The sequence below is a fragment of the Lindgomyces ingoldianus genome (assembly GCF_010093535.1).
Source record: "Lindgomyces ingoldianus strain ATCC 200398 unplaced genomic scaffold BDR25scaffold_47, whole genome shotgun sequence".
NCBI lineage: Eukaryota > Fungi > Ascomycota > Dothideomycetes > Pleosporales > Lindgomycetaceae > Lindgomyces > Lindgomyces ingoldianus.
Window position 1 is genome coordinate 107,781 of NW_022985208.1, and position 9,705 is coordinate 117,485.

General features: G+C 50.1%; 4 protein-coding genes across 4 annotated transcripts; 2 read left to right on the forward strand and 2 right to left on the reverse strand.

Annotated features, from left to right (window-relative positions):
* The first annotated feature begins 2,837 nt into the window (after nucleotides 1-2,837).
* BDR25DRAFT_271919 (DNA repair protein RAD50) lies at nucleotides 2,838-5,125 on the forward strand. The gene is made up of 2 exons (XM_033687280.1): nucleotides 2,838-3,332; nucleotides 3,397-5,125. The coding sequence occupies exons 1-2, from the start codon at nucleotides 3,165-3,167 to the stop codon at nucleotides 4,945-4,947; spliced, it is 1,719 nt and encodes a 572-aa protein (XP_033541080.1). The 5' UTR covers nucleotides 2,838-3,164; the 3' UTR covers nucleotides 4,948-5,125.
* On the reverse strand, nucleotides 5,030-5,871 carry BDR25DRAFT_361746 (uncharacterized protein; the record flags this gene model as incomplete). Its single annotated transcript, XM_033696473.1, has 7 exons — nucleotides 5,030-5,113; nucleotides 5,178-5,256; nucleotides 5,283-5,366; nucleotides 5,414-5,495; nucleotides 5,535-5,575; nucleotides 5,639-5,753; nucleotides 5,793-5,871. 7 exons carry the CDS (start codon nucleotides 5,869-5,871, stop codon nucleotides 5,030-5,032), a joined length of 564 nt encoding a protein of 187 aa, XP_033541081.1.
* BDR25DRAFT_396772 (uncharacterized protein) lies at nucleotides 5,683-7,403 on the forward strand (the record flags this gene model as incomplete). The annotated part of the gene is made up of 9 exons (XM_033698460.1): nucleotides 5,683-5,972; nucleotides 6,025-6,256; nucleotides 6,315-6,370; nucleotides 6,522-6,560; nucleotides 6,602-6,657; nucleotides 6,699-6,931; nucleotides 6,992-7,028; nucleotides 7,071-7,143; nucleotides 7,271-7,403. The coding sequence occupies exons 1-9, from the start codon at nucleotides 5,917-5,919 to the stop codon at nucleotides 7,401-7,403; spliced, it is 915 nt and encodes a 304-aa protein (XP_033541082.1). The 5' UTR covers nucleotides 5,683-5,916.
* Nucleotides 7,404-7,867: 464 nt separating this feature from the next.
* On the reverse strand, nucleotides 7,868-9,569 carry BDR25DRAFT_97482 (uncharacterized protein). The gene is made up of 4 exons (XM_033699324.1): nucleotides 9,416-9,569; nucleotides 9,174-9,367; nucleotides 8,745-9,114; nucleotides 7,868-8,270 (listed from the first exon to the last, which is right to left on the reverse strand). Exons 1-4 carry the CDS (start codon nucleotides 9,454-9,456, stop codon nucleotides 7,997-7,999), a joined length of 879 nt encoding a protein of 292 aa, XP_033541083.1. The 5' UTR covers nucleotides 9,457-9,569; the 3' UTR covers nucleotides 7,868-7,996.
* Between the last annotated feature and the right edge of the window lie 136 nt (nucleotides 9,570-9,705).

Below are 9,705 nucleotides of genomic sequence, written 5' to 3' on the forward strand. Positions count from 1 at the left end.
CAAAAAGGCGAAACGGACCAAGAAAAACTCATCTAGCCACACGGCTCACTTATCTTTGCCACTTCCCTCATCTCTCCTCCTCTGCCTTCCACTGCCCTCTACTGTCTGCTACTGTTCTCTCCTATTCTCCACTGTTTAGCATTGCCTTCCAAATTGATACGTCAACTTCCATCACAATGTTCCCAGCACAAGTTCCCTCTGCTACTGACCCTGAGCATGCGTCGTTCTTGCCCCCAAGCTACGAAGACGCCGAAGCCCAGGCTGGTTTCTGGGGAGAGGAAATTGAAAATCATGATTACAAGTGGTGCCTCAAAGATGTTGCTGCAGCAGTGGTCTATGGTCTCCTCGTTTGCTACATCATCCTCAATCTCGGAACAGTCCTAAAGGCATTCGGTCGCTCCGACAGGGAGATCTCAGTTGAGTACACGCCGCCGGGGGTGGGTGGCATTGAGGTGAGTCGACTCTTACCAGCACATGTATTTGAGGCAATCATCTACTAACCCACATAAATTCAGACTCGTTTCTGTCTTGTGAATCAATCCTGGACCAGACTAGGCCAGAATAGCTGGAAGCTGCTCGGCCTCGACGGGGAAGGAACTGACTGTAACACCACGATCATGTCCTTTAGGATAAACCTCGCCAATGGCGTTGTATCCATTGTTGGCAACCAGATCACCACTCAAGATGCTGACTCACACGGCAATGGCGATACTTACGGGCTCCATGTTGAGAACCTTGGGGCCTCTGATGACAGGGACATGGGCGACGACCTTGCAGAAGAGGGCAGACTTAACCAACATCCAGACGGTAAAGGTGCTAGTGATGATATCGTGCATGATGGCCAGCCGGGAAACAGGATGCACGCGGGGTTTGGTGGACCGTGGAAGAGATTCAGGGATTAATATGCCTGGCCGCATTTGTTCGGGGGCATTCATTCTTCACCAGCTCCATTCCTCCATTCTTCGCTGAGCTCATTCCTCAGAAAGGACGGTATCTTTCAAGCGTCGGGTCGCCTTCTATTCCTTTATGTATGTTTCTTTACGTCAGAGAGTTTTCCAGCGTTCTTACACGCGGAAGTTGCCATGACGGCGGATGAATGAGGATGGCGCGTGCGGAGGTGACGAAACATGTCTTAATGATCTTCTCAATGTCATCTTCTGTGGCTGGAGGCGATTGTGGCGTTGCCAAGAATCTCGAGACTTTCCCTCTCCTCTCCCGTCTATTACTGCAGATACATTAGCTTAGCGTATCGGATGTCTATTTTTAAGTCCTATACTTCGAAAAGATATTCTATACTTAATTTCATCGTGTGCGGAGACCTTGTTGCAATGCTGCATGTGGTGAGAGAAGTGCAACCTTGGAACGCACGGGGCGTCCTTGATATGTACTTAATTCCACACTCGGCTTTTCATCCTCCCCTACTCTTGCTCCCCGCTTGATGGCTTCAGTACCTTCATCATTTGCCTATCATGGCATCGCATGAACCCCATTGTGCTGTCTCATCGAGAGTGGCTTCCGGGTAACCTTATAAGCCCCCATAGCCATAAGACCCTCATGCGCACGACATGTGCGCTTCCACAAGCGCCTCAACGGAGTTGCACTAGTAACTGGAGCCGGGCCAGGTACTGTCTCCCTCCTCCAAATGTCTGGAGAGCCGCCCGTATTCTTCATGCCTCAAATGACCCACTCTCGGGCTGCTGACATGTGTTTACCCCAGGTCTTGGCCGTGCAGCTTCGGTCACCCTCTCCTCCGCCGGAATAACAACGCTCTACATAATTGACATCAACAACCACGGACTCGAGGGCACAAAGTCTATCATCGCCATTCTAAACCTTCCTCTCTCCCGGCGATCAACATCATCGTAGGCGACATCTCCTTCCCCGACTTCGTCGCCGAGCTCTTCAAAATATCGAGTCTTGATTACGCAGTCAACTGTGCAGGAGTCCTCGGGCAAGATAAGCTGACTATAGTAATCGGTCTCGAAGAGTTTGATAGACTCAATGGGGTCAACTAAAGAGATCTGTGGGTGTGCGTGAAGGAGTGGATGCTCAAGAACGACAGTAAACCGTACCAAGGCTTCACACTCTCCGAAGAGGAGGCGCAGATAAGAGGACAACGCCGCCCCATCGTCAACATTGCACCATAGCTTTGGATAGTACGCAAAACGCAGGCATCAATATATACAACATCGAAAAACTGCGGTTCTGTCCCTCACGCGCTCCGATTCGATAGACTATAGTAAACCACCGCACCGCATCACGATTAATCCCACATGCCGTGGCGGAACTTAAGCGTCCATAGCCACGCCTATGACAACGTCAGAGTCTGATGAAGTTAGCGAAAGGCTGAATAATGCGATTAATATTGCGCCCGTGAAGAGGATGGGCCTGCCGAGCGAGATTGCGGATACGGCTGTTTGGCTGTGCTCTGGTAAGAGCAGCTTTGTTACTGGGACAAGTGCCGTAGTTGATGATGGGTATATTATATCAATTGAGAGGTTGAATGATTTGGCTAGCCACCTTTTCCTTGCCGTAGTCAAGCAGCTAGATTCCCTTCGCCGAACCCTCGAATCTTTGGAAAAAATTATCTGGCCCGTGCACCTTACATCTATCTCCTCATAAGAATAGACCGTCTCCTGGATCGAGGGCTGTTGTTGTAAGTCTCCGAGTTTAATTATTTTTTTTTGATGTTCTATTCAATGCAAGTCCGTCTAGTCATTGTTGATGGCTGCTTATTGCTGTTCGGTATACGCCACACGCTTCGGACCCGAAATCCTTCAACACCATCCTCCTCGCATCCGACTCACCCACAATGAACCCGAAAGTTAAGGAGAAGACGTCACGGAGCTTAAAAGACCCCGCGGGATTGTTAGGCAGCACACTTGCTTCTATGGCCAAGGCATACATAACTACGAGGGAATCCGCGTCTTCCTTTCTCTACATTCCTTCTACTCTGCATGCTCAGTTTACACATCAATTCTCATGCTCCTTTCCTAGCTTCACATTGTCACTCATCGATAATTCTTCACTCGGATCGGCACCACGCCTTCTTAATTCCAAGGACTTTCGCTTCGCTTCTTACACGCCTCAGAACTCTACCTTACCATCTCTTTTTCTTTTGATGAGACCATTCAATTTGGCTGATTGCCAGCAATCAATAAAAAATGTCCACCAAAGAAATGGAACCACCTACTGAACAACCTACCGTCTCTCAGCCATCTACGCCAACTCTTCCCTCCAAGGAAAATGAGAACCCACACGAGTATCCTTCGGCGGGCAAACTATGGCTTCTCATGCTCTCCCTCTATATGTCCATGTTTCTCATCTCACTAGTAGGTTTCGCACAGCCACTCCTCAACCCTCCCACAACTCCCATCAGCTAATTTGATACTCCAGGACAAAACCATCATTGCGACCGCCATCCCCCAAATTACAAACTCGTTCAACTCGCTCAGCGACATTGGCTGGTACGGCTCCTCCTACATGCTAACGCTCTGCGCCTTCCAACTCGTCTGGGGTCGCATCTACACGTTCTACTCCCCCAAAACTGTCTTCCTGACCACCATCTTCATTTTTGAAGTTGGGTCCGCAATCTGTGGTGCCGCACCTTCGTCAACAGGATTCATCATCGGCCGTGCTATTGCCGGAATGGGTAGCGCGGGGATCAGCAATGGCGCGATTATTCTCGTCATGCACACCGTGCCTCTAGAGAAGCGGCCGATGTTCCAGGGTTTCATCGGGGCCGTGTTCGGAGTCGCCAGTGTAGTCGGACCACTTCTTGGAGGCGTTTTCACGCAGAAGCTGAGCTGGCGATGGTGTTTCTACATCAACCTACCCCTCGGCGCTGTTTCAGCCGCAGTGCTGATTCTCTTTCTACGACTTCCGAAGAGGAAAGAAGAAGAGAAAGTCCCACTTCGAACGCAGATAAAGAAACTGGATCCCATCGGCACCGCCGTATTCCTCCCCTCCATCGTCTGTTTACTCCTCGCCCTCCAGTGGGGTGGAACCACGTACCCCTGGTCAAACTGGCGCATCATCCTTCTGCTTGTGCTCTTCCCCCTTCTCTTCGCCGCATTCATGGCCCTCCAGATCTGCTATCCCGACACAGCAACCCTCCCTCTGCGAATCCTCACTCAACGAACCGTCTTCTCAGGCTTCTTCTACGCTTTCACGAGCCAAGCCTCCGTGCTCGTAATAACATACTACATCCCGCTATTCTTCCAAGCCCTCAAAGACTTCTCGCCTGTATCCTCCGGCTTCGCCATTCTGCCATCCGTACTAACCCTTGTCATCGGCGCGATGGTCGCTGGAGGTCTGGTCCAACGTTTCGGCTACCCAGCGCCGTTTATGTACATCTCGTGCATCCTGTCGGCCGTCGGTGCGGGCATGATATCAACGTGGCCGATTTCCGCGACCACGCGCGTTTGGATCGGATATCAGGTGCTGTTTGGTCTAGGCATCGGTCTCGGCATGCAGCAACCGAGTATATCGGTGCAATGCGTGCTCCCGCGTCCAGATGTTTCGATGGGTATTTCGCTAATGTTCTTTGGGCAGAATCTTGGCGGCGCCGTGTTCATCAGCACCGCGCAGAATGTTTTTGTTGATACACTGGCGAGGAAGTTGAGTGAGATTCCTGGCGTGGGGATTACGAGGCAAATGGTGGTGGAGATGGGGGCTACGCAGCTTGTGAAATTGGTTGGGGAAGAATTGCGGGAAACCGTGTTGGAGGGGTATCATGTGGCGATCAGGAATGCGTTTTATGTAGGTGTGGGGTTGTCATGTGTAAGTTTGATCGGCGCGCTGGGCGTGGAATGGGTTAGTGTTAAGAAGGGGGAGAAGATGGGTAGTGCAGGGAAGGATGAGAAGAAGGAAGTTGGTGGGGATAAGTTAGCTGCGGAGGAGGAAGGGAGGAAGGGAGAGAAGGAGGTTGTTGATAGGGAGGTGTGAGCACGGGAATTTTGTCGAGGTCTTGTAAGAGGAGGAGAAGGGATAGGAACTATAGGTATTTGCATTGTACATAGACATTTGGTCATAGGGTATACCCAACTCTTGTAAGTAGATTATTGGTAAAAAACACATGGAAGTCGGACATTGAGGAAAATATGTAATTAGGCTATTAGGAAACACTGTAAGTAGGACATTGCAAAACGCATGTAAATAGGGTATTGTGAAATAACAAACATTCGAAGTTTAAAAGTATCTGGTTGAATGCTATCAACCAACATCTCAACCTGGAAGATCTGAAACTCTGAAGCTCTGAAAAGAATGCATAACAACACGACAGCGTTCGCATCACTAGTATTTTTCGGCCTTCCTTCCATTGAAAAACACTGTTTACGCTACTAACATGATCGTTAGGCTTTCTCCTGTTCGAAGTTATCATTGCCTAAAATCCTTCAACGCAATTCTCCACATAGCATTATTGCCCGATGTCTCAAAACCCCCTCTTCTTATACCCTGCATACCCTTGGCACCGAGGTAGCTTGCCAGTGGCTCTGACCCCGCGAGTCATGAACAGAAATAGTCCTCGCAACTAATTTGGCAGTCATTATGCGATTGGCAGGTAATCTCTGTCCTAGGTCTCCCCCTTCGGGTTTAGTGTAGTCCCCGCTGCACGTGCACATTGTTTACGGCCTACGTTAACTTTCGCTCGCCCCAAACACACCATACCACACTCAGACCTTCAAGTCTTCTTTTCCCATCGCTAGAAGCCACGGCAAACGTTAATTCCCTCAGCCTGGACCTCAGCTCGGCTCACAACCAGATATCAGTCTCCTAACACAAGGACTTACGCAAACCACTACTGAGTTGGGAAAGGTTGCCAATCTTCCCCCAATTGCTCAATCCACTGGAATCCTGCGGCAGATGCATCAGATGCAGCAAAAAATTCAGCAGATACAGGAGACGTAGCAGCAGATGCAGCAACAGATACAGCAACTCCGCACAGATATCACCACAGGCCATCAGGCAACGTGAGTGAATACTACTTAGATGTCCTGCCTATTTGCTAACTCATTATAACAGCGAGTACAATTCTCTTGCCCGCCTTCAAAACTCTCGTATTGCAAGATCCGACATCCCACTCCGTGAAGTTACAACAAACGCCTATGTCCAAGGTTCTCCTGCCACACCCGCTCAGCTTTCAAATATGTCGGGTCCCGCGCTAGATCATGTGTTGACAGCACTAAGCCTTCCTACCAATGGCGAAACTGCGGATAAGAAACAGCTGCTGAGATTCTACGTTGAATTAATGGACGTACGTTAGCAACAAGGGAGGTGTTGGTATACTGGAATTGATGGTCGGAACGGGGTAGATGGTTGCAATAGAATTAATATTGCTTCAGTTGCGGCTTGCAAAGGCTCTCCAACTGTACTTGCTCCACCCAACATTCAAATAATGTAATATGGCGACAAAGCCATAAACTTCTTGTACTATAGCTAAAGTAGCTGACATCAGAGTGGCTGCTCGCGCAGGACTCATTCAAAAATTACTACAGATTACAAAAGCTGACGGGTGTAAGTGACTCCAAAAGCAGCGACAGAAAACCTCCAAAAGAGGCGTCAAAAGTCCCCGGACATAAGAGTTCCTGTGGTAAACTAGCCCGGGCCGAATAAAATTGAAACAAACTGCTAAGTCTGAATCATCGTCAGAGCGTCGTCAGATCTCGTAAAAAGATAGCTAGGAAGACGAAAGCTAGCTCAAGACAACGTGTTTCACCAAAACAAAAAGGGTTCGTTGGAATTGATGAGCGAAAAAACCGAGGTTACAGCGGCCGTTTTCCGTCGTTTGTGGGTCATCCCGCCTGCAACTCCCGCCCTTGAGTCTACTCAACCCTTATCGATAGCGAAAGAGCGAGATGACGTCACCCGCTCCCCAAAAATCCCTCGAAGAAGCAAACATGAGTGGAAACAAATGTGGAAAGGAGTGTGGGTGCGTAGCAGGCACGCGTAACTGTCTACTTAGAGAAGCTGCTTAGGGGATCTTGACTAGTCCAGACAGCGGGCGGGATCACCGTGTGAGACTTCTGGTGACGAAGCGCCTGGTGTTAAGGCCTGAAGGCGTTAGACAGGGACTCGCGCTAATGAAAATTTCTTAACGACGGCATGTCACTACAGCGCGATGCTACAGGAGTGGGAAGTACCGTGCGTACCTACTTAGCTCGTTGTAGCACGCTTACGCGGCGTCTACTACCTACCTAAATCTTGTGGCTTTGTTTTTGCTTTCTGGTACGCTTGTCACTCATGCAGTATGATGTTTCCGGGACCACAGTAATTGTGATTGGTTAGATATGATCGCGATGTTTATCATAGGTGTGAGGTTGGTGATGCAATGCCTGAATACAGCTGGACCAGCCTTTAGGACGTTGCAAGCCGCGTGGTTCATGCAATCCCGAACAGAATGAATCATATCCACAGAAATCTCTGTCTTATTAATAAGAGAAAAGGTTGGTAAGACATCCATGGAAATGTAATTTACACAGTATCCTTAAAACGCCTTCCTGTGGCAACGAAACCAATTGGCCAGAAAAAGGTATCATCAGTCGCCCACTTCTATCCACTCAAATGGCCGAAAAGCGGGAGGCTTGCATAAACTGCCTTGCCTGCCCAGGCAAAAGGAAGAGGGAAGCGAAGAAATGAGAGTAAGACAGTCAGAAGCTTGGCGGTGACGAACCGGCCGTCCTCCCCAATGCCCGTCAGCCATCGACGCAACCGATCGATGTGGGACAAGGCCCTTCATCTGTGAGCGCCTAACCGCAAATGCATCGACCAGACACGCTCAAAGGTACAGCCGTCGTGACGCTCAAAGTTCCACCACGGTAGCTTGTGTCTAACTCGTCGTTCCCAGGGGTTCCTATTGTCAAATAATAGTGTCATGAACCATATTTTATCATGGCACATAAATAGAACGACCGCGAAACGACATGGGTGAAACCTCTCGGTTGTATAATAATAGCAGGTGTCGAAAATAAAAGGTGCAACAGCTTCTCCAGAAAGTCTATGAGAAAACTGGCAAGCCGCTAGCCATCCTGAATAATTCAAAGGCTAAACTGGGTGTCTCGCGCACGGCGAGCTCGACATCCTTGCGGAGAGAGAGCTCAGGGTGAGCACGGAAGGTCTGGATGATAACATCCCGTAGTCCTCGGTCGCTATCCACGGTTGTCTCGTATGCCTCTTGGCACGCCTCGGGGAGCTCGGAGCTGCTGAAGTGGAGCTCGATCTGGTGTGCAAACTTCTTCCTGGCGAGCGATTTTAGGCCGGAAATCCCATATCTGAGGGGCACTGTCAGTGGTTGCTTTTGACTTTTGGCAATGGGTAGTTGGGAGGATTTGGGAAGCATAATGAAGGGGCATAATTGGGGAACATTCGAGCAGACACAAGGTGAAAAGCTGACGTGGAGTGGGTGTCTCAGGGTCTGCAAGCAGAGGGATAGGAATCATGCAGTGCTGATTGGAGGGGAGACGGTCTGAATAGTAAAGAGAGTGGTGTGAATGGAGGGGAACAGGGGTCGCGGCTTGGCAGATCTGACAGTGCACCGAGCTGGGGACGATCTGATTGGCCGCTGATGAACATCGCGGGGTCGGCTTGCCGTCCGCCGTGGAGGCGCGACACAAGGCGCAGAAATGCACGCCCCGCGGAAGTAGAGGGACACAAGACGCGGGAGAGGGCGCGTAATCAGGCAAAAGTGGCAAAAGAGGCAAAAGGGGAGGAAGTACAGGTGAAACAAGGCGGGACAGCACACTTACTTCTCCGCAATTGCGTATACTTTGGCGTGGGTCACCAGGTAGGGCTTCTCGACGTTCGACTCTGGTTCCGCCTGCGCCGTCTCGAAGGGGTCCTCCTCAAATTCTTGCTCCATTGGGGTGTCCGGGAACTTTGCTGAGTCGATGCTCTCGAGGTAGTGGTTCGGCTGTTCGTCTGGGGGTGTCATAGGATCGCGCGCAGCGCTAGCTGCCGCCATTGTTGCGAGAAGTGGATCTTCCACCATCAAGAGGTTGAGTTTCTTAGTCCGCCGCCGTGTCGGCAGACGCGATGTCGTTGGTGAGGTCGGTCGGGAGGAGCGCTGGGAGGAGCGGCGGGACAACGGCTTGTTAAGATAGTCCAGATGGTAGAAGTCTAAGCCAAGGGGTTAGTTGGTGCTACCTTAGACTTCGCTCGCCACCATTGATGCTTACAGTGGACCATATGCTCAACAGCCTCTGCATCGTCTTCAGTAAGGTCGATAACGCCTGTCTCTGATTCCTTGAAGGAATTTCGGCACGCGCCGTCGAAGAATTCGGATCTTGAGCACACGAGGGCGCGGTGCACTGAGTATCTTTTCATGCCACAGACAATGGTCAGGTCTGAATATTTGCCATTTTGAAGAAGTCTGGGTAAACTTAGCAATGAATTGCTGGTAGGAAATTCTTGAACATACGTGGCAAGCGCGGACAGTAGTTCAACGTTTGGTGAATCCATTGTGGGAATGTGTGGGTAGGTGTGGATAGTTGAGAGAGAGGCCGCTGTTTGTTTGTGAATGAAAAGAGTAATTGAAAATTTATGGGCCGGCGAGTAAAGATTTAAGAAGGGGGACTCCTGAATAGGGAGGAATGGGACCCTAGATGTTTACAGATGCTGATCCTCAAGGTACCACGACGTTTGTCGAAGGACACAGATTCTCAACCTTACGTAGCAGGCAGTGTCGATCACTTGATATCAAGACGCCGG

Excerpts from the sequence above, each read along its gene's own strand:
- BDR25DRAFT_271919 (XM_033687280.1), top strand. The coding sequence starts at position 3,165 with ATGTCCACCAAAGAAATGGAACCACCTACTGAACAACCTACCGTCTCT. Across the intron at positions 3,333-3,396 it reads CCATGTTTCTCATCTCACTA|GACAAAACCATCATTGCGAC; the intron begins GTAGGTTTCGCA and ends TTGATACTCCAG.
- BDR25DRAFT_97482 (XM_033699324.1), bottom strand. The coding sequence starts at position 9,456 with ATGGATTCACCAAACGTTGAACTACTGTCCGCGCTTGCCAC. Across the intron at positions 9,368-9,415 it reads CTACTGTCCGCGCTTGCCAC|ACTTCTTCAAAATGGCAAAT; the intron begins GTATGTTCAAGA and ends AAGTTTACCCAG. Across the intron at positions 9,115-9,173 it reads TGTTGAGCATATGGTCCACT|ACTTCTACCATCTGGACTAT; the intron begins GTAAGCATCAAT and ends CCCTTGGCTTAG.